This window comes from Mus caroli, chromosome 16 (genome assembly GCF_900094665.2).
Source record: "Mus caroli chromosome 16, CAROLI_EIJ_v1.1, whole genome shotgun sequence".
NCBI lineage: Eukaryota > Metazoa > Chordata > Mammalia > Rodentia > Muridae > Mus > Mus caroli.
Genome location: NC_034585.1, coordinates 55,193,249 through 55,217,114, shown reverse-complemented (window position 1 = coordinate 55,217,114; position 23,866 = coordinate 55,193,249). Strand labels below are relative to the sequence as shown.

General features: G+C 38.0%; 2 protein-coding genes across 2 annotated transcripts; both read left to right on the top strand.

The window, feature by feature from the left end:
- Window positions 1–1,502: 1,502 nt before the first annotated feature.
- Window positions 1,503–4,322, top strand: LOC110311829 (olfactory receptor Olfr180). Its single transcript, XM_021185386.1, has 2 exons — window positions 1,503–1,680; window positions 3,359–4,322. The coding sequence occupies exon 2, from the start codon at window positions 3,369–3,371 to the stop codon at window positions 4,320–4,322; it is 954 nt and encodes a 317-aa protein (XP_021041045.1). The 5' UTR covers window positions 1,503–1,680; window positions 3,359–3,368.
- Window positions 4,323–20,304: 15,982 nt separating this feature from the next.
- LOC110311835 (olfactory receptor Olfr180-like) lies at window positions 20,305–21,264 on the top strand. Its single transcript, XM_021185391.1, has one exon. It carries the CDS (start codon window positions 20,305–20,307, stop codon window positions 21,262–21,264), a length of 960 nt encoding a protein of 319 aa, XP_021041050.1.
- The last annotated feature ends 2,602 nt before the right edge of the window (window positions 21,265–23,866 follow it).

The window sequence follows — 23,866 nt, the reverse complement described above, 5'->3', positions numbered from 1 at the left end:
CCCCTTTCTAAGACGGATTTGAGCAGTCACCAAACCCTGCCACTATTACTGATGCTATGCTATGTTATGCTATGCTATGCTATGCTATGCTATGCTATGCTATGCTATGCTATGCTATGCTATGCTATGCTATGCTATGCTATGCTATGCTATGCTTACAGACAGGAGTTTAGCTTGGCTGTTCTCTGAGAGGCTCTATCAACAGCTGACTGCAACAGATGCAGATACTTGCAGGCAACCATCGGACTGAGATCAAAGACCCATAGGGAAGAGAAAGGGAAAGGATTGAAGGACCTCAGAGGGATGCCAATACCACAGGATGACCAATAGCATCAACTAACCCAGGCCCTGGGAGCTCGCAGAGACTAAGTCACCAACCAAAGAGCATGCATGTGTTGGTCTGTGGCCCTTGGCTCATATGCAGCAAAGGACTGCCTTGTCTGGCCTCAGTGGGAGAGGATGCGCCTAATCCTGTAGAGACATAATGCCCCAAGAAAGGTGGATGGCCAGTGGGGGAAGCACCCTCTCAGAGGCAAAGGGGAGGGAGGATGGGTTAAGAATTCTGGGAGGGGATACCAGGAGGGAGCAACATTTGGAATGTAAATGAATAAAATAATGTGTAAAACCAAGATAATGAGTGTGAAAACTAAAAGTAGTGTCATGAAGAATAAATAGGGTATAAAACCATTTCTTGTACACAAAAATCATATCTATCTATGGTAGGGAAAGGATGAAAGAGGGAAGTACAATAAAATTGTAATCATGGCATTGCTTACATTAACCATAGTAATACTTTCATGGATGCCATTTATTTCCAATCTCTTGGAGATGGACACAGAAACACAGCCTTGAACATGGCAACTTAAAATTCTGTTTATTTCTCAACACATAAATGACCCCAAAGGATATAATGTCAGAGTTATTTCCAAAAATGAATCTAGAGGATGTGATCAGGCACACTGTATGTAGTGAAAAAACAATGTGATTTCAGATGTTTGTGCCAGGTTTTGTTGTCTTATCCAGAAATCCAAACTTGTTTTCAAAGTTGTTTGTTACCAAATAATCCATATTGTTTCTCTACCCATTATCCTTTCCATGTGAGCAAGCTGCATGAGGCAGTTAATCAAATACAGTAGCAATTAAGATGATGTCAAAGCCAACATTCTTGATAGGCATTGATTTAACCTCAAAGTCTCATTTCTCTTACTTCTAATAAAGGTGTTTGTTTATTTTAATCATGTTTTGGGAACTGGCATCTCAGATTAAAGTCTCTGCAGAAATACCTACTGCCAATGCCAAGGAACTCCCTTTAGAATCGATGTTTGGTTTTATTTTACTTTTTTAACTTTTACCCTGAAGATAATATAATAATTATGACTGGCCACTGAGCCATGTGTCCTAGATGTTCATAAATTATTCCCCAATGGTTTAAGGCTGCTGTAAAGATCATGTGATTCTATTCGTTCATATAAGGTTAGTGAACTCACAGTATGTGGAAAGACTTTGAGTTCATTCCTACATATGAAGAAGCAAATCTAAAATACTTAAGCTCTTATTTTTCCATTGTATCTGCTTATTTTTGGTTTGTCTCAAAATTGGAGATATACTGAAAGATAAAATGAAGCAGTAAGTGTTCTTTCTGAGAGCAAAAGCACCAAAGGTTTGTGAACAAACACACAGGTAAGCTAGCAACAACTCTTAAAATGATTTAAGGGCAGATAGTCAAATTATTTTTCAGATTTGGTTTAATAATTATGTTTGGCACTAGAGAGGAGTTTTCACACAGTAAACTGAGTTTCACCTAGTATGTCCTAATACAGCATTTTTTAAAAATAAAATAACATTCATTGGCTTGAGTTAAATATGAGAATGTGTATTTGATTTGCCAGCATATGTTGATAAAAGCAATATTTTGTAGTGCTGAAAAGTGTTTTTCAAAATAACATAATTTGAAAGACATTGTAGATATTTAAATTATTATAAACAGCAACTAATTTTATTGGTTTAATTATAAGACACAAGGACATAATGCAAGAAACCTTTCTATGCTGTGGGAGTGAATAACAAAAGAGTGCTAAGTTCAGTCCACACAATAAAAACCCAGGAAAAAGTAACTGCAGTGTGGTTTTAAAGTAAGGCTGTTTAAAAACTATTGTAGACAGTTCTTTAAAAACTATACATTTAGGGGGGGGGGTAAAAAAAAACTATACATTTAAACTCTATTAACGTCAGAGAGTTTTAGCAATTCCTGGAAGAAAAAAAATTACTATAAGCGTAAAAATAAATGTGTTTCTGGATTTAAAGATTTCAGTGCTTTATTGGCCAAACTAAAATCTCATAAGTTAGGGTAGCTATTGAATTCTAACATATAAGTTAGGAAGAAAAGAATTTAAAGTTTAAGCAATCATATAATTGTAAAAACCTTTAGTGAACTCGATATAGGAAAACATTGCTTCACTATGAAAATATTGTAAAGTACACAGCAGATATTTAACATATACATTTTAGTGTGTACTCTGTGTGCAGATACTTTGTGACTAAGACACATAATAAAGAACACATCAAGAACACTGACAACCAGACAGAAAATATTAGGACACAGGGATGATTAAGAGTATAAAAAATTCTATGAAAATATGTCAGACAAGGTTGAGTAGGATCCAAAATATGTTAAAATCAATAAGGAACTGAATTTAAGAGAAAATGTTCATATAATATAATTATATATGGGGATAGGAGTAGCCCTGGCTGTCCTGAAACTTTCTCTGTAGACCAGGATGGCCTCAATCTGTGAGATCCACCTGCTTCTCAGGCCCTGGTATTAAAGGTGTGTGCCACTATGCCAGCTACAATTTAATCCAATTTTAGAAATTAAATTAACATTAACTTAAAATATCCCACAGTAATATTAGCTGGAAAATGTAAGACAAAATTTTTCAAAGTCATTCTAATTTTATGAGGTTATTATAAATCAGCCATTAGAATATTTACAGGGCAATTTATTATTAAATGTTTTATTGACCATAGGTAATAATAATTTTGGAAAGTAAGTTACTATCATAGTAGAGATTCAATATGGAAAAATAGGAAATCATATATGTTGACCATAAATATATATAGAACTATAAAAATCTATGTGAAGCATCTAAGAGTTAGCTCAACAAACATCTCAAGACAATATGCAGTGCAGAACCTGAGTGCGGTTTCTTCTCATATTACATAATGTACTATGACATACTTCAAGAGACAGCTAAAGTGATTAAAACAGAACCTCACCTGTGCATTGTAACTAGAGAGGGAAAATATGACATGTACTCCCTGAAATATCAAATTACCTAACAAATTTTTGTCTCAGCAGAGAAATCAGAATGGAGAAGACAAATAACTCTTTGACCACACAATTCATTCTGGTGGGATTCTCGGATCACCCAGACTTGAAGACACTTCTGTTCTTATTGTTCTCTGCCATCTATCTGGTCACCATGGTGGGAAATCTTGGGCTGGTGGCCTTGATCTACATGGCACCTAGTCTCCACACACCCATGTACATCTTTCTGGGCAACCTGGCTCTGATGGACTCCTGCTGCTCCTGTGCCATCACCCCCAAGATGCTAGAGAACTTCTTTTCTGTGGACAAAAGGATTTCTCTCTATGAGTGCATGGCACAGTTCTATTTTCTCTGTCTTGCTGAAACTGCAGACTGCTTTCTTCTTGCAGCAATGGCCTTCGACCGATATGTGGCCATATGCAACCCACTGCAGTACCACATCATGATGTCCATAAAGCTCTCCATTCAGATGAGTATAGGCACATTCATAGCCAGTAACCTGCATTCCTTGATTCATGTAGGGTGTCTCTTAAGGTTAACTTTCTGTAAATCTAACAGAATTGATCATTTCTTCTGTGATATTCTTCCCTTATATAGACTCTCCTGTACAGACCCATTTATCAATGAATTAATGATATATATTTTTTCAATGCCAATTCAAGTCTTTACCATTACCACTGTCTTGGTCTCTTACTGCTGCATTCTTCTCACTATTTTCAAGATGAAATCCAAGGATGGCAGAGGAAAAGCATTTTCTACCTGTGCATCCCACTTTTTTTCTGTGTCAATATTCTACATTTGTCTTCTCATGTATATTAGACCATTTGACGAAGGTAATAAAGACATACCAGTGGCTGTATTTTATACAGTAATAATTCCTTTGTTAAACCCTTTTATTTACAGCCTGAGAAATAAGGAGGTAGTAAATGCTGTTAAGAAAGTTATGAAAACTCATAGTATCTTTAAAAATGCTTCAGCTTCTATAGCACACTAATTTCAGCTCATTAAAACGATTTTATTAATATTAAACATAAGAAATGAAAATGTAATTTATATAAAGTATTAGTCTTTAAATAATTTGATATGTTTGTTAAATATGCATACACATCCAATTTCAAAATAATTTCTCAACTATCAATCAGCACTATATAGATAGATAAAATTTAAGTACTATATCTACTTTTATTGTTCTCATGAGATCCCTTTAATACTGTAATTTCAAATTCAATAAACTGTTATAATCCCACAAAGAAACAGCTTAATGGGTATGATTCTTCTTTGGTTAATATTATTTACCTACTGGGAGAAATGTGTATTTTTCCAGAATGTACAAAACCTGTAATTGCCAAGCACTAACTGACTTCCTTTGTTTCAGAAATTCTTCCTTCCTCCTTTTTAGAAAGCAAATATGGTAAAAGGGGAAACTTGAAATATAAGTCTAATTCCTTGTCTTCAGAGTATATTTTTAATATAACAAGTATTAATTTTTACAAATCATTATATAAATGTACAGGTTTTAAATTCATTTTTTCAGCTCATATTACAGTAGTAGACACTCAAGCTAGAAATTTTTAATTTGGTCCACAGTCTTTCTGATACACTTCCAGTATATTCTGACACATTTCATGGTTTTGTGTATGGAGAATCTATATACAATACTATATACAATTACGCAATACTATATACAATTACTGCCCTCAGAATAAAATTAGGTAATTTTCAAAGGAAGCCATGTCAGTTTCTGTACTTTATTTCCTTATTTATTGGTTGAAATGAAAAATCAATAAATGATACACAAAAGCATACACATTCCAGTCCTACGTTTTACTCAAATGATCTTGTGTGTAAGGAACTTATATATCAACTTTTAAAATTGGCAAAATAACACTGAAAATTTTCCATGTCACTGTGTAGTAATATTTTTCATTCATTCCTTTTTCCTTATATAGTCACATATCAAACTATTATGGCTTAAGCTTTGTTTTTTCAAGTGTTTTATTTTAATTATACATATAATGTATGCCTCATGTATGTATGTCTCGTACTTATGTCTCATGTATGTATGTATGTATGTATGTATGTATGTCTCATGTATATATGTCTCATGTATGTATGTATGTATGTCTCATGAATGTATATCTCATGTTTGGGATTGCTCAGTTTTCAGATGCCATAGAAGAGGGCAACAATCCTCTGGAGATAGAATCAGAAGCAACTGTGAGCCATCTGGCAAGGATTCTGGAACCAAAGTGAGATACTGTAGAAGAACCACACGGACTTTTAGCCACTAAGCCATCAGGCCAAGCCCTTACCTGGTTTCCTCTTGATAGTCTTCCCAGGAATGTATCTGGGGGAATCTGTATAGATGCTTTTATTTTTAAGAAGTATAAATTGCTATCATATTATAACTATGTATGTTGTGTTATTGGGCATATAATTAGCTTTCCTCTTTGATCAAGTCAAAAAGCCTTGTAAATATATTAACAATGACTTCTATTACTGAACCAGGTTTGCCTGATTTCTGTCATAACAACTCAATCTTAAATAAACCAACTATAGTATTGCATATTATTTATAATACAATCTTACTCACTTTAAATTACTCCTCTTGAGGAATATGATTTCACTGCTGCCTGATTTTTCTGCATTATATTTTGTAGTGCACTTGTCCCACTTATCTAGAGTTCTCTTTTCACCTCCAGGTTTGTGCAGCCTATCTGGCCAGTCAACCTATCATTAGTACATCTAGGAAACCAAAGGGCTCATTCATCTTCCACTCCCCCTTCTGTTGTATTTCTATGTAGATCTTCTGTGTTTTTCTTTTGACCATTTTATATTTCATCATTTCTTTTTCTTTTTTGAGATCTTTATATAATTATGTTCTCCCCTTCCCTTTCTTCCTTCCAAGCTCTCTCATAAAACCATTCCTTGTTCTTTTTATATTTGTGGCTCCTTTTCCATTAATTGTTACTACTACTACTACTACTACTACTACTACTACTACTACTACTACCACTACGCTCACACACACACACACACACACACACACACACATCTAAGTACAAATTGCTCAGTCCATACCATGTTACTTGCACATAAATTTTCAGAGCTGACCATCTGGTACTAGATAACTAATTGCTGGGCTCTTCCCTATAAATCTATTTCTCACATTCTCATCACTCTTCAGTTGCTTTTCATCCTTTGTGTAGGTTGAGGATGCCTAGACTTTCCTTCATTCATTTTAACTTCATTATTATTAATGACATTAGGCTGTGAAGGAAACAAATTAATAGTGTAGAGTTTGGTGTACACTTCACCAAAGTTCCCTAAAGTGAGTATGCTATCATAGCATTCTTATTAATAAGATATTTACATTAATACAATACAATAGTAATTTATACAGCTGTAGTATTTGCTTTTGATTTTTTTGTTTGTTTGTTTGGTTGGTTGGTTGATTGGTTGGTTTGGTTTGGTTTTTGATACAAGGATTCTCTGTGTAGCTCTGGCTGTTCTGGAACTCACTTTGTAGACCAGGCTGGCTTCAAACTCAGAAATCCGCCTGCCTCTGCCTCCCAAGTGCTGGGATTAAAGGTGTGAGCCACCATGCCTGGCTTTGCTTTTGATTTTATACTTATTTTATTAATGTCTTATTTTCCCCATAATCCAGTTTAGGATGTCAACTTGTCTTTAGCTGTCAACTCTGTTTACTTTCCTATAAAATGTGACAGTCTTAGACTATCATGACCACACTTGAAAATTCTGCTCTCATATTTTATACCATTCTAATTTTGTCCTCTGTCACATTTTTTCTATAATTGGAGTTATATTATGGAGAAGAATATCACAGAATTTATATCTGTTTATTCCCTCAAGGGGGTTTTGCACTAACATTACTTATTTCTGCTGTTAATCGCTTAGCTTGTTTGACTAAAATAAGGTATGCTTGGTTTGAGAAATGAAAAGTTATCTATCTCCTTCCCATACAATTTATTTGTAAAACAAAAAGATTTAAAAGAAATTTAAAGAGACTTATTCTACATGATTTATTCTACAGAGGGAGAAGGATTATAAATAAGGAAATATTTTAATATCAAGTCAGTAAGAAAGAAAACTGCCTGAGAGAATGAAAATGCCGTGTGAGACACACTCAGCACAGTCTGGCATGTCTGTGGAGGTGGGGGAAATCATGTGTGATACTGCAGGGACTGAGAAAAATGGATTTTTGGAGAAAGTCATATTAGAACAAATACAAACATCAGACAGAATTGTAACAGAAATGAAGATTCTAACATTGGTATCAAAGACCATACTAAGAAGGGCACCTCCACTCCCTCATTCAACCATTTACCCTCAGGTGGGTCTTAAGCAAAGGGGAAAGGAAAGTCTCAGAAACAAACTGCAGCCTATAAAATAATATATGGGAGACAGGCAATTTTATTCTGCAGCAAGAAGGCATTGAAGACGGAATTTTCTAACTTGCTAACTTGCTCACTGGTGCTATAGTGGATTTTTACTGACAAATTTCAGTGGTCTAATGCTTCTTAATATCAACCCATGGGACCAGACACAGAATCATTGTTAAGTCAGGAATCCAATGGAAACTTGGATGCATAATATGATCACAGGTCTATGCAGTAGGAAATGGGATTCTGATAGAGAGGAAAGTGGAGGATGTTTCTATTTGGGAAGGATGGCTCAACTTTGAGATTAATGAACTCAACTATATGGGGTAAGTAGAGGGACCTAAGATAGAGACCAGGATGGCTAGGCAACCTGGACCATTCAGTTCCTGTGACCTGCATCATCAATGAAGAATGCTTTTAAAACCCATCACAGAGCCCCAGAGATGTTGGGTAAGAAGGCATCCCAACAAGTGTGTGCAGGCCAGCTGTCACTGGTATGAGGGGTTATCAAAGAGGTTCTTCTTGTCTTCGCTGGCAGGCATAGATTTGAGGTTACTTCTATCCTCACTGCATTACCAGGCTCATATTTGAAAATACAAGTTCATCCTTATTGTAGAACTAGGATCTTGAGGTGAAATATCAAAGTATCTCCTACTCCATATCTTTATAAAGAAGAAGGTATTGGTCACTGTTTTTAATTTTTTTAATTTTATTGTGTATTTATTTTTAGCTTTCCCTTGTTGTTACTTTGATATCTTCATCCTATAATCTTTCCTATCCTTACCTTTCTTTATCCCCCCTTTTTATATTTGTGTCATATTATTCATTTTTAACTTTATTGTTATCCTCTCTTATCTATGTTCTTTCTATTTTCATCCTTTCTGAGTGTACAGTTTCTGTTTTCAACTACTTCTTAGGCATATTTGAATACATGTCTTTGTTCTATGTTGTTACTGGTATCTATTTTCTCCTTTCTGAGTGTAAGTGAGGACTTCTGCAGAGAAAAGACTGCTTGTTAAAAATGACCACCATGAGGCCCTGGGGTGGCAGAATAATGATATCCAAACTCCTGCCCTGCCCCTGTGGCAGGCACCATTAAGATGAGTGAATATGTTGAGGGAGAGATGGGAAGGACAGAGTACATGCTGGAGAGATGCAGGAGAAAGTGAAGCCTGGGAGGTTTGTGTACTTGGAGAAAGGTAGAAAGGAGAAGCAGCAGTTGGATACAAGGAGCCTGAACAACCAACCACCTGAAGCCACAGTGATGTCCAGGCCTGGTGTTCCAACAAGAGCCATGTCTGGGTAATCATCTTACCAGGGTCTGTACTGTACCCTGTGGCCCATGTTGCCACCAAAGGCCATCTAGATGTCAGTGGTCTGAGCTGCTGCCTGAGAGCAAGTTGATGAGCAGAGGTTGCACTGATGCTCAGGTCCAACCTGACTGGAGTAGCCTGAATCTGAGGTCATGGTAACATCCAGGCCTATGCTGCTACCAGAGGCCATGTTTGGGTCTGTGGTGCCATCACACCCAGTGTCTGTGTTGTCGTCTGAGTTCCATGTTGTCACCAAAGGCCATGCAGATGTTACTGTTCTGGGCTGCCATCTGAGGCTATGTTCATGTCCAAACACTGTGCTGAGCTAGCCTAGACCCTTGTTTGCTGGCCCCAAAGGGGTGAGTGGAGGAGAGTGGGACCCACCCCTCCCCAGCTGTGATACTCAGGTGAGCTAGCCAGGGAAATCAGTGTCCCACACTACATATAGGCCCTACAGCAAAGCTGTGGTGAGAGACAAGGGAGAGCTGGCCCCACCCTGTGCCTGTGCAAAGCAGAGAGCTGGCTGTAGTGGTGAGGGTGTAGGAGATCTGCTGAGTTGACCAACTCAGTTTTCATTTAGAATTGAGTTGACCCAGTCCAACACCCACCCTTTTATGGATTGTTGGAGTGCATGAAGGTGCCAGTATTACAGATCCAAAGGCAGAGAATCTCCATGACATATGGAAACAACAGGGTATGAGAGACATCCTCATGAGAATCCGGTATTGATGGTTTAATAATAGCCAGATACCTCAAACCAAACCAATGACTCATTGCAATGATCATTTGCAAGTAATGCTGTTTGGGAAAAGGGAATTCTGTATGGCACACCACCACAGCTTACACAGAAAAGTTTATTTTCCTTTTGTGGGAAAGGTTGCAAGGGGCAAAGATGGATTTGAAAGGATGGGGAGATGAGTGGGATAGTGATGCATAATGTGAAATTCACAAAGACTAAATAAAAAATGAAAAAAAAAAAAAAAAAACAAGACAACAGAAAGAGAATAACCCGTTAAGACCAGACTGTAGGCAAATATATAGGACATTTTCTTAATTCATGATTAATGGACAAGAGCCCAGTCCATAGTGGGTGGCAACATTCCTAGACTGGATTCTATAAGAAAAAAAGGATGAGCATATCAGAGGAAACAATCCTGTAAGCTGCACTCCTCCATGGCCTCTGCATCAACTCCTTCCTCCAGGTTTATGCCCCGACTTCCTTCAGTGATAAACTACTATGTGGAAGTAGAAAACAAATAGGCCCTTTCTATGCAACATGCTTTTTGTCAGGGTTTCCTCACAATAGTAATCCTAATTAGGACAAGTTGTTTGTGTACCCCTCTTCATAATGGTACTATTCAAAGAAGTCAATTTAGACCTAAATGTCCAGTATTAAATGAATGTATAAAAGAATGTAGTCTGTCCATTAAATGGAATTTTATTCTGCACTTTGAATAGAAAAAAATTAAGGGTGTAGTATCATACACTTTTAATCCCATCACTCAAAAGAAGTGGGAGGATCTCTGAGGGTTTGAGGCTCATCCTCTCTGTAAACACTTCCAGACTAGCCAGGGATATATAGTTCAACTCAAACATAGATGAGCTCTGAAGTATGGTGACTTATGTTGGGTTTAAAAACAAACAAACATAGTATAATTTCATTTATAATGGACTCTTGAGTAGTCAGATTCATCAATAGAATGTATAATGATAGCTGCTTGGGAATATGACAGAATGGAGAATTAGGATTTAATGGACATACAATTTATGTTGGGAAAGATTTTTAAAAGCTTCTCGAAGTAAATGGTTGTGGTGTCTACACAAGGACAGTAACTGTGAATGTACTTATGACCATTGAATTCTGTATTTGAAATGGTTATAGTGATACATCTGATAGTATTTGTGTGTATGCTTTGCCAAAATAAAACAAGTGTGCATTGTTTTTAAAAAATCATGCAAAAATTGGTAGTGATGCATTTCAGAAGATGTGACAGTCACATGAAATATGAAAAGGCAGGGCAACATCAAGACTTAGAGGGACAATACACCATATTAAAAGTTGGAAATTTTGAAGATTAAAACAAAAAATGGAACGAAAAAAACTTGATGAAATAAAAGTTCAGTGGAAATTGCCAGGCCACATCCAGGACCTGAATTTGCACCTTAGTAACCAAGTAAAAAGATTGGTGCAGCCATGCCTGTAGTTCTAGCACCAAGGAGGTAAGGAGGTGGAGACATTAGAATTGCTAGGGGTTTCTGGCCAGATTTAGGAAGAGACTTTCTTTGACAGGAATAAGGCAAGTGTCTCCACAACTTCTGCATGTGGATTCATTCACACACATTATACCCATTCACTAAATACTACATATTAGATGCCATTTTATAGTTCAATACAAGTGTACATTATTCAAGGTTTGTCAGGCTATACACATTTACCTTGTAAATTTTTTTTATCACTTCTGTGTTGTAAAAACCTATAAAATCCTTTATTTCAGATTTGGATCACTACAAGATGTGACTACAAGCTGTGTTTACCTTCCTGAATGATCTCCTTACTGCTCTGTAGCTCACTACACAATTCACCTTCCACTGTCTCACATATACTGTCCCAGGCTTGGGTAACAAGGAATTTACTCTCTAATGTCATCTGCTTCATTAGATTCCAGACCTGAGATCATACAGAACTCATGTTTCTGTGCCTGTCGTACCTCACTCATCATAGTGGATATTTCTATTTGTCAATAAACTTAAATAGCACTCATGCTAGTGCCACAACAAGAACAGAGGCTGTCCCTGAATCTGTTTTCTGAATTCCTGTGAATCTATTTCCCCAAAATGGCCCACTTTGTCTGGCCTCAGTAGGAAAGGATGTGCCTAATCCTGCAGAGACTTGATGTGCAAAGGTAGAGGGTTATTAAAGGGGTGATACCACCCTCAAAGGAGAAGGGGAGGGAGGAATGCAGGAAGGATCCATGTGAGGGGGTTCTAGGATTAGGGCTGAAGTTGGGATATAAAGTGAATAAATATATTTAATAAAAAATAAAAAATAGTCATCAAATTCCTAAAGTATCTGAAATTATGATAGGATTATCACGTGAAAAGTAAAAAAGAAAATTAGTATAAGATGAAATGTGGCTTGTCCAGGAAAAATAACTGGATAAATATACAATCTAAGACCATATGAAGCTCAAGAAGAAGAAAGACCAAAATGTGGATGCTTCAGTCCTTCTTAGAAGAGGGAACAAAATATTCACATGGGGTAGAGAGCAAGAGGGACTTGGGGGGAAGAGAGGAGAAGGGAGAAAAGGGGGAGGCAGGACCAGGTATGGAAGGAGACAGGGACGATATACAGAGGGTCAAGAATTTGAACAGTGGTGTGTAGCAATAGGGGATGGTGAACTGGGGGTAGCCACCAGCAAGTTCCAGATGCCAGGAAAGCAAGAGGCTCCCAGAACCGAACCCAACAGGGATGACAGTAGCTGAAATTCCCAACAAAGGGGAGTGAGAAACTGTAGAGACCATATCAAGAGGTTAGGCAATGCCCCCATTTGGGAGATGGGACCACCCATTCATCTCCAAATTTTTAACCCAAAATGGCTACTGTCTAAAGGAAATACAGGGACAAAGTATGAATGAGAGACTGTAGGACACACCTGGGGATCCATCCCATACACAGACACCAAACCTAGACACTAATGTGGATGACAAGAAATGCTTGCTGACAGAAGCCTGTTATAGCTGTTTCCTGAGCACCTCTGCCAGAGTCTAACAAATACTGAGGCAGATTCTCAAAGCCAATAGTTGCAGTGAGCATAGGAACCCAATGGAGGAATTGGAGAAAGGACTGAAGGAGCTGAAGGGGTTTGGGATGACATAGGAAGAAAAACAATATCAACCAACAGAACCCCCCAGAGCTCCCAGGCACTAAACTACAAACCAAGTAGTACACATGAAGGGACCCATGGCTTCAGCCACATATGTAGCAGAAGATTGCATTGTCTGGCATCAATAGGAGAAGCTCTTGGTCCTGTAAAGGCTTGATGCCCAATGCAGAAGAATGCCAGGGCGATGAAGAGGGAGTGGATGGGTGGGAGGGGGAGCACTCTCATAGAAGCAGGGGGAGGGGAGTGGGATAGGGGGGTTCCAGAGGGGAACTGAAAAAGAGGATAACATTTGAAATTTAAATATATAAAATATCCAATAAAATATCTTTATATCATGAAGACTTTAATCACTTTGAATTAGAAAATTATTAATATACATAAAGACTTAATATGAAGATTAAAAGTATGTAGATGTCATTTAAGATCAAATATTCTCATTTGAAGTCTAATAGAAGAAAGAGAAACAGTGTATATACCCCTGTTGATGGATACTTAAGAATGAAGGATAAGGCTAGAGCAACTGGGGGAGCCATCTTGGTTCCCGGATCCCTCTGAGACTAGTCTGCCCAGGTGAGAGTGAGGACTACAGAAGACAACAGCTTCTGGGCCAGACAGAAGTGACTGGGGCAGACCCTGTTTTGGACTCCAGACATCCAGGCACCTTCCCTGCCAGAGAAGTGTCTGCCCCACCCAGGAGGGGCTTGCCAGAACACCTAGGGGAGCCATCTCTGGTTCAGGATCTCTTAGAGACTATTCTGTGTAGGTGAGAGTGCTAACTACAGAAGCTACACAACTTCTGGGACAGGCCCTGTTTCAGGCCTTCATCTTCTGCCAGTAGGCAGGTCCGAAGGCCAGTTATCTATGCACCTTCCCTGCAAGAGGAAAGCTTGCCTGCAGAGAGTGATCTGACCACTGAAACTCAGGAGAGAGCTAGTCGCCCAGGTCTGTTGATAGAGGCTAACAGAATCACGGAAGGAACAAGCTCTAACCAGAGACAACTATAACAACTAACTCCAGAGATTACCAGATGGCAAAAGACAAACGTATGAATCTTACTAACAGAAAGCAAGACCACTCACCATCAACAGAACCCAGCATTCCCACCTCAGCCAATCCTGGGCACCCCAACACACGTGAAAAGCTAGACCCAGATTTAAAAGCATATCTCATGATGATGGTAGAGGACATCAAGAAGGACTTTAATAACTCACTTTAAGAAATACAGGAGAACTCGGTTAAAGAGTTACAAGTCCTTAAAGAAAAACAGGAAAGCTCAACCAAACAGGTAGAAGTCCTTAAGAAAATCAGGAAAACACAACTAAACAGGTGATGGAATCGAACAAAACCATACAAGACCTAAAAAAAAAGAAGTAGACACAATAAAGAAAACCCAAAGTGAGGCAACACTGGAGATAGAAACCCTAGGAAAGAAATCTGGAAACATAGATGTGAATATCAGCAACAGAATACAAGAGATGGAAGAGAGAATCTCAGGTGAAGAAGATTCCATAGAATGTTCCATAATACTGGTATAGCGAAAGACAAGTACACCTATGGAATAGAATTAAGGACCCAGAAATGAACCCACACACCTACGGTCACTTGAACTTTGACAAGGGAGCTAAAATCATCCAGTGGAAAAAAAAGAGACAACATTTTCAACAAACGGTGCTGGCACAACTGGTGGTTATCATGTAGAAGAATTCGAATTGATCCATTCCTATCTCCTTGTACTAAGGTCAAATCTAAGTGAATCAAGGAACTCCACATAAAACCAGAGACAGTGAAACTTATAGAGGAGAAAATGGGGAAAAGCCTAAAAGATATGGGCACAGGGGGAAAATTCCTGAATAGAACTGCAATGGCTTGTGCTGTAAGATCGAGAATCAACAAATGTGACCTCATAAAATTGCAAAGCTTCTGTAAAGCAAAACACACCTTCAATAAGACAAAAAGGCCAACAACTGATTGGGGAAGGATCTTTACCTATCCTAAATCAGATAGGGGACTAATATCCAACATATATAAAGAACTCAAGAAGGTGGACTCCAGAAAATCAAATAACCCCATTAAAAAATGGGGCTCAGAGCTAAACAAAGAATTATCATCTGAGCAATACCAAATGGCTGAGAAGCCCCTGAAAAAATGCTCAGCATCCTTAATCATCAAGGAAATGCAAATCAAAACAACCCTGAGATTCCACCTCACACCAGTCAGAATAGTTAAGATCAAAAATTCAGGTGACAGCAGATGCTGGCGAGGATGTGGAGAAAGAGGAACACTCCTCCATTGTTGGTGGGATTGCAAGCTTGTACAACCACTCTGGAAATCAGTCTGNNGGTTCCTCAGAAAATTGGANATNGTACTACNGGAGGATCCNGCAATACCTCTCCTGGGCATATATCCAGAAGATGTTCCAACTGGTAAGGAGGACACATGCTCCACTATGTTCTTAGCAGCCTTATTTATAATAGCCAGAAGCTGGAAAGAACCCAGATGGCCCTCAACAGAGGAATGGATACAGAAAATGTGGTACATATACTCAATGGAGTACTACTCAGCTATTAAAAAGAATGAATTTATGAAATTCCTAGGCAAATGGATGGACCTGGAGGGCATCATCCTGAGTGAGGTAACCCAATCACAAAAAAACTTACATGATATGTACTCACTGATAAATGGATATTAGCCTAGAAACTTAGAATACCCAAGAAACAAGATACAATTTGCAAAGCACATGAAACTCAAGAAGAACGAAGACCAAAGTGTGGACACTTTGCCCCTTCTTAGAATTTGGAACAAAACACCCATGGAAGGAATTACAGAAACAAAGTTCGGAGCTGAGACGAAAGGATGGACCATCTAGAGACTCCCATACCCGGGGATCTATCCCATAATCAGCCTCCAAACGCTGACACCATTGCATACACTAGCAAGATTTTGCTGAAAGGACCCAGATATAGCTGTTTCTTGTGAGGCTATGGCAGGGCTTAGCAAACACAGAAGTGGATGCTCACAGTCAGCATTGGATGGAACACAGATCCCCCAATTGAGGAGCTAGAGAAAGTACCCAAGGAGCTAAAGGGGTCTGTAACCCTACAAGTGGAACAACAATATGAACTAACCAGTACCCCCGGAGCTCATGTCTCTAGCTGCATATGTATCAGAAGATGGCCTAGTTGACCATCATTGGGAAAAGAGGCCCCTTGGTCATGCAAATTTTATATGCCTCAGTACAGGGGAGCACCAGGGCCAAGAAGTGGGAGTGGGTGGGTAAGGGCATGGAGAGGGGAGGGTATGGGGGATTTTGGGGATTTCATTGGAAATGTAAATGAAGAAAATACCTAATTTAAAATAAGAATGAAGGATAAAAGACAAAGTCATGGTTTCTTGCTTGCCCATGGGATGGATCCCAATTTGGCCAGTCACTGGTTGGCCATTTCCTTCAGTCTCTACTAGTTTGTTGTCCCCATATTTCCTTTAGACAGGAACAATTCCATGTCCAAAATTTTGAAGGTGGGCTGGTGACTCTATCCCTCCACTTGGGCACTGTCTATGTACTAGAGGTGTACTCAACAGGTTCCATCTCCCCACTGTTGGACATGTCAGCTGAAGTCATCCCCTTTGACTCCTGGGAGCCTGTCACATCACAGGTCTCTGGGAATATCTAGAGGTTCCCCCTCCCCACCCCAATGACCTGCAGCTACATAATTCTAGTCATTCTCCAGGCCCTCTGGTCTTCTCTCCTATATCCCCCAACCACAAACACTACCTGGTCCTATCCCCTTTTCCATTCACTCTCTCCTCTCTCACCCAGGTTACTATCTCCATCTACTTCCCATGCTTATTTTATTCCCCCTTCTAAGACAGATTGAGCTGGCACTAAACCCTGGCACTATTACTGGTGGTATGCTATGCTTGCAAACAAGAGCCTAGCATGACTGTTCTCTGAGACGCTCTAGCAACAGCTGACTCAGACAGATGTAGATACTTACGGACAACCATTGTACTGAGGTGAGCGTTCCTATGGAGGGTTAGGGAAGTGATTGAAGGAGATGAAAGAAATGCAAACCCCATAGGAAGACCAACAGTGTCAACTAACCCAGGATCTCCCATGGACTAATCCACCAACCAAAGAGCATACATGGGCTGGTCTGTTGCCCTTGGCTCATATGCAGCCAAGGGCTGCCTTGTTTGGCTTCAGTGGGAGAGGATGCACCTAATCATGTAGAGACATGATGCCCCAGGAAAGGGGGATGGCCAGTGGGGGAAGCACCCTCTCAGAGGCAAAGGGGAGGGAGGATGGGTTAAGAATTCTGGGAGGGGAGACCAGGAGGGAGCAACATTTGGAATGTAAATGAATAAAATAATTTAAAATAAAATAAATTAAGATAATGAGCGTGAAGACTAAAAATAGTGTCATGGAGAATAAATAGGTTCTAAAACCATTTCTTGTACACAAAAATCATATCTATCTATAGTAGGAAAAGAATGAAAGAGGGAAGTACAATAAATGTGTAATCATGGTGTTCCTTACATTAACAATGGTAATACGTTCATGGATTCCATTTATTTCCAATCTCTTGGAGATGGACACAGAAACACAACCTTGAACATGGCAACTTAAAATTCTGTTTATTTCTCAACAATATGAACTAACCAGTACCCCCAGAGCTTGTGTCTCTAGCTGCATATGTAGCAGAAGATAGCCTAGTCAGCCATCACTGGGAAGAGAGGCCCATTGGTATTGCAAACTTTATATGCCCATGTACAGGGGAATGCCTGGGCCAAGAAGTGGGAATGGGTGGGTAGGGGAGCAGGGCGGGGGAAGGGTATAGGGCACTTTCGGGATAGCATCTGAAATGTAAATAAAGAAAATATCTAATAAAAAAATTTCTGTTTATTTCTCAACAAATAAATGACACCAAAGAACATAATGTCAACGTTATTTCCAAAAATAAACCTAGAGGATGTGGTCAGGTGTGCTGTATGTAGTGAAGAAAAACCATGTGATTCCAGTTGATGGCACCTGGTTTTGTTGTCTTATCCAGAAATCCAAATTTCTTTTCTTGTTTGTTACAAGATGATCCATATTGTTTCTCTACCCATTATCCTTTCCATATGAGCAAGCTGGACGAGGCCCAATTAATCAAATACAGTAGGAATAAAGATGATGTCAAAGCCAACTTTCTTGACGGGCATTGATTTAACCTCAAAGTCTCATTTCTCTTACTTCTAATAAAGGTGTTTGTTTATTTTAATCAATGTTTTGGGAACCAGCCTCTCAGATTAAAGTCTCTGCAGAAATACCTACTGCCAATGCCAAGGAACTCCCTTTAGAATCATTGTTTTGTTTTGGTTAACCTTTGCCCTGAAGATAACATAATAATTATCACTTCCTATGAGCCATGTGTCCTAGATGTTCATAAATTAGTCCCCAATGGCTTAAGGCCTTTGTAAAGATCACATGACTCTGTTCAGTCATATAATGTGATGGTTATTGAACTTATAGTATGTGGATGGATTTCAAATTCATTCCTATATACGAAGAAGCAAATCTAAAATAAGTGTGTAATTTTACATTTTGTCTACTTATGTTTGGTTTGTTTCTGAACTGAAGACACACTGAAAGAGCAGATGCAGCAGTAAATGGCTTGTTCTATCCATTCTGATGGCATAGGCACCACAGTTTTGTAAGCAAATGCACAGGTAAGCTATCAACAACTCTGAAAAAATAACTCTAGGGTGGAGAGTAAAAATCTTTTTCAGATTTGGTTTACTAATTATGTTTGGCACTAGAAAGGAGTTTTCACATAGAGAAATGAATTTCACATAGTATGTTCTAATACAATATTTTAAAGATAAAATGACATTGGCTCAAATTAAATATGAACATGCCTATTTGATTTGCCAGTATATGTTGATCAAATCAATGTTTTGTATTGCTAAAAAGGTTTTTTAATAACAATATATGAAAATTAATGTAGATACTTAAATTATAAACAGCAATTTATCTTATTAGTTTAATTATAAAACATTAGTAACACAACACCAGAAACCTTTCTATATTATAGGAGTGAATAACAAAACAGTGTGTTAAGTTCAGTCTAGAAAATAAAAACCAAGGAAACAATAATTACAGTGAAATTTTGAAAGCCAGACTGTTTAAAAACTATTGTAGCCTATTCTTTAAAAAATTATCCATTTAAACTCTATTAAAGCCAGAGAGTTCTAGCAATTCCTAGAAGAAAAATGATCATAACTGTAAAAATGCATGCTGTTTCTGGATTTAAATATTTCAGTATTGTACAGGCCTAAAATCTCATAAGTTGGAGTGGCCATTGAATTCTAATATATAAGTTAGGAAGAAAAGAATTTAAAGTTTAAATAATCATATAAATGTAAAACCTTTATTGAACTCAATATAGGAAAACACTGATTCACCGTGACAATATTTTATAGTTCACAGCAGATATTTAACATATACATTTCAGTGTGTTCACTGTGTGCAGATACTTCGCTACCAAGACACATGATGAAAAACACATCCAGAACACTGACAACCAGGCAGAAAATATTAGGAAACATGGATGAGTAAGACTAGAATTAATTCTATGGAAATCTGTCAGACAAGGTAGAGTAAGATCAAAATACGCTAAAAATCAATAAAGAAATCATTTTAAAAGAAAATGATCATAGTATATAATCTTTTCCAATCTTTTGTGGGTTGGGTAACCTTGGCTGTCCTAGAACTTGCTCTATTAACCAGCATGGCCTCAAACTGTGAGACCTACCAACTCTGCTTCTCAAGTCCTGGTATTAAAGGCATGTTTCACCATGGAAGCTACAATTTTATCCAATCTTAAAAATTAATTTAACCTTCATTTAAAACAACCCACAGTAATATTAGCTGGAAAATGTAATAAGGACAAAAAAATTTTCAAACTCATTCTAATTCTATCAAGTTTTAAAGATTAACCATTAAATATTTGTAGAGCAATTTATTTTTAAACATTTTAATGACCACAGAATATAATATTTTTGAAAAGTCAGTTACTGTCAAAACAGAGATTCAATATTGAAGAATAAAAAATCACATATGTTGACCATAAATTTGTATAGAGCAATTCAAATATCCATGTAAAGTATCTAAGTGTTAGCTCAACAGACATCTCAAGACAATACCCATATGTGCAATCTATGTGTGGATTTCTCTCATATTACAAAACATACCATGACATATTTCAGGGAAGAGCTAAGGTAAATTAAACAGGGCCATACCTGTTCCTGCAGCTAGAGCTAGAGAATAAGACATGCTCTGTCTGCAATATCACATTTCCTAAGTTTTTTTTTTTTTTTTTTTGTTAAGCAGAAAAATGAGAATAGAGAAGACAAATCACTCTTGGACCACACAATTCATCCTGGTGGGATTCTCAGATCACCCAGACTTAAAGACACCTCTATTCCTGCTGTTCTCTGTCATCTATCTGGTCACCATGGTGGGGAATCTTGGGCTGGTGGCCTTGATCTACATGGAGCCTCGTCTCCATACACCCATGTACATCTTTCTGGGCAACCTGGCTCTGATGGACTCCTGCTGCTCCTGTGCCATCACTCCCAAGATGCTAGAGAGCTTCTTTTCTGTGGACAGAAGGATTTCTCTCTATGAATGCATGGCACAGTTCTATTTTCTCTGTCTTGCTGAAACTGCAGACTGCTTTCTTCTTGCAGCGATGGCCTATGACCGCTATGTGGCCATATGCAACCCACTGCAGTACCACACCATGATGTCCATAAAGCTCTCCATTCAGATGAGTATAGGCACATTCATAGCCAGTAACCTGATTTCCATTCTTCATGTAGGGTGTCTCTTAAGGTTAACTTTCTGTAAATCAAATCGCATTGATCATTTCTTCTGTGATATTCTTCCCCTATATAGACTCTCCTGTACAGACCCATTTATCAATGAATTAATGATATATATTTTTTCAATGCCAATTCAATTTCTTACCATTACCACTGTCTTGGTCTCTTACTTCTGCATTCTTCTCACTATTTTCAAGATGAAATCCAAGGATGGGAGAGGAAAAGCATTTTCTACCTGTGCATCCCACTTTTTTTCTGTGTCAATATTCTATGCCTGTCTTCTCATGTATATTAGACCATTTGATGACAGTAATAAAGACATACCACTGGCCATATTTTATACAATAATAATTCCTTTGTTAAACCCGTTTATTTACAGCCTGAGAAATACTGAGGTAGTAAATGCTGTTAAGAAAGTTATAAAGATGTATACCATTTTTAAAAGATCTTCAGCTTCTGCAGCTCACTAATTTCAGTTCATTAGAATGATTTTACTAGTATTAAATAAAGAAAATAAACATGCAATTTATATAAAGTATTAGTCTTGCATCATTATACTGTATTTATTGAACAGTATGCTAAGGTAATTCCAAAATAATTTGTTAATTATTCATCAGAATTTTATAACTCAAATAAGTCTGTAATTTTAATAACTGTTATATCTACTTTCATTACCCTCACTGGATTTTCCAATAGTATAGCTTCAGTAAATAAATATCACATTACAACTAAATGTTTAAATGTTTAAGCACATGCTTTGATTAAGATTGTCTGGTTAATTGAACAACTATGCATGATTTTTTTCAATATTCAAAACTTTTAAATTTCCAGGTAAAAGCTGGGTGTGTAGCATTCAGAAATTCTTCCTCTTCCTTCTCTTCCTCTTCCTCTTCCTCTTCCTCTTCTTCTTCCCTTCTTTCTGTCATTATTTTCGTTCTCTTTAAACAATTTAGAGCTTTACTTCCTTAACAAGGTACACTCTGGGGCTTCAAAAGAAATACATCTAATACAGAAAAACTGTTATATAATTATAACTACTAGTTTTAGAAAATTTTGGTTTATGTATCTTATTAATATTTTAAGTATTATTTAATAATAAAATTATTAATACTTCAAAAATCAATACCATAAAGTCATAACTTTAGCATACTTTCTCAGATTAAGTAAGTTTTTAATGATTATTATTTGATTAGGATAAACTCTGTGTGGAAACTTTGTTCCTGAGAGTGTGCAGTTACTGAGTGAGGTTACTCAGTACTTTCCAATTCATTCCTTGCCCTAGATATAGGGAATCATGTCTAATGTACAAATCCTCAAAAAAGAACTAGAGATTTTTCCAAAGTGGTCTTATAAGCTTCTTGTCTACATTTCTCTCTTTATACTGAAAAATAAAACAAACCATGAACAGAAGTCTACACATTGTTATCTCCTTTCTTATCAAATGATCATGTGACTACAGACCTCCATCTTCTTTTAGACATGGAAGTATCCAACCACTTTCTGATTGTATTTGAGTCCTGCTTCAAAACAAGAAACCCATACCAGTTTGGTACCACTGTTGGACCAAGAACCAGTAGATGCATAAGGTCATGGGATCTAAGGAAGAACTGACTACTATTATTCTATTAACTGGATGTAGTGTAAATTAAGCCCTAATGACTTATTATTGGTCCATAGATCAATGCACCTCTCAAATCTAATAAACAAGCTTCTATTAACAGTAGATCGTTATTAACAGAGACACATAAACAGCCAAAGTACAAAGAATAAGAATTTATAGAATGCTTAGCCCTAAACATCTATACTGTACACTCTCCTTTCAAGGCTCAGTGATTGTTATAAAAGGAGAAGTAGAAAGACATCCTTGGTCATCAGGGAAATGCAGATCAAAGCAACCTTGAAATTCCACTTTATACCAGTCAGAATTTCTGGGAAGGATGTAGAGAGAGGAGAGCATGTCTGCATTGCTGGTGGGATTGTACAACCACTCTGGAAATCAATCGGGCAGCTTCTTTGAAATTTGGGTATAGTTTTATCTTAAGACCCAAGCTACACCATTCTTGGGCATATACCCAAAAGATACCCCACCATCCTACAAGCATACATGGTCCACTATGTTCATAGCAGCCTTATGTTTAATAGCCAGAAACTGGAGGCAACTCAAATGTCCCTCAACCAAAGAATGGATACAGAAAATGTGGTTTGCCAATTTAAAACAAGGGCATCGTGAATTTTTAGGCCAATAGATGGAACTAGAAAATATTATCTTGAGTGAGGCAACTCAGACCCAAAAGGGTATGTCCTCACTGATAAGTGGATACTACCCAAAAATATAGAATGCACATGATACACTACACAGACCCAATGAAATTAAACAAGAAGAAAAGCCCAAGTGAAAAGCTTCAGTCTCACTTAGGAAGGGGAACAAAATAGTTATGAGAGGAAGAGGAAGGGATGGAGGTAGGAGAGGGGAGAGGGAAGGAAATAGGGAGTCTGCATCATGTATGGGGAGAGATGTGGAGAGAAGCCCAGAAGACCAGGAGAATGAATGGAAACATGCTGAGGCTGGGGTAGGGGCAGAGGCTTGGACGAATATCTAGGAAGTCCCAGAGGCCTGGGATGGGAGAAGTTCCCAGGGTTCAATGCAGGTGACCTTAGCCAAAACAAACAAACAAACAAACAAACAAAACAAAACAAAACAAAACAAAACAAAACAGTTGATATATAGAACCTGAATAGACCACCTCCAGTAACCAGAGAGGACACAGGACACTTGATGGGGTGATAGAACACCAGTCTGCCTACAAAATGTTCAACACAAAGTTGCTCATGTCTAAAAGAAATGCAGAGACAAAAATGGAGTACAATCTAAAGGAAGGCTAACCACTGACAGGCCCAACTTGGGGTCCATCCAACAGGCAGGAACCAATCTCTGACACTATTGCTGATGCTATGTTGTGCTTGCAGACAGGAGCCTAGCATGGCTGCCCTCTGAGAGGCTCTAGCCAGCAGCTGACTGAGACAGAGGTCTATAGCTAAACATTCGACGGAGGTCAGAGCCCCTATAGATGA

Bases quoted from the DNA above. Each gene is read 5' to 3' on its own strand.
- LOC110311829 (XM_021185386.1), top strand. From the start codon at position 3,369: ATGGAGAAGACAAATAACTCTTTGACCACACAATTCATTCTGGTGGGA.
- LOC110311835 (XM_021185391.1), top strand. From the start codon at position 20,305: ATGAGAATAGAGAAGACAAATCACTCTTGGACCACACAATTCATCCTG.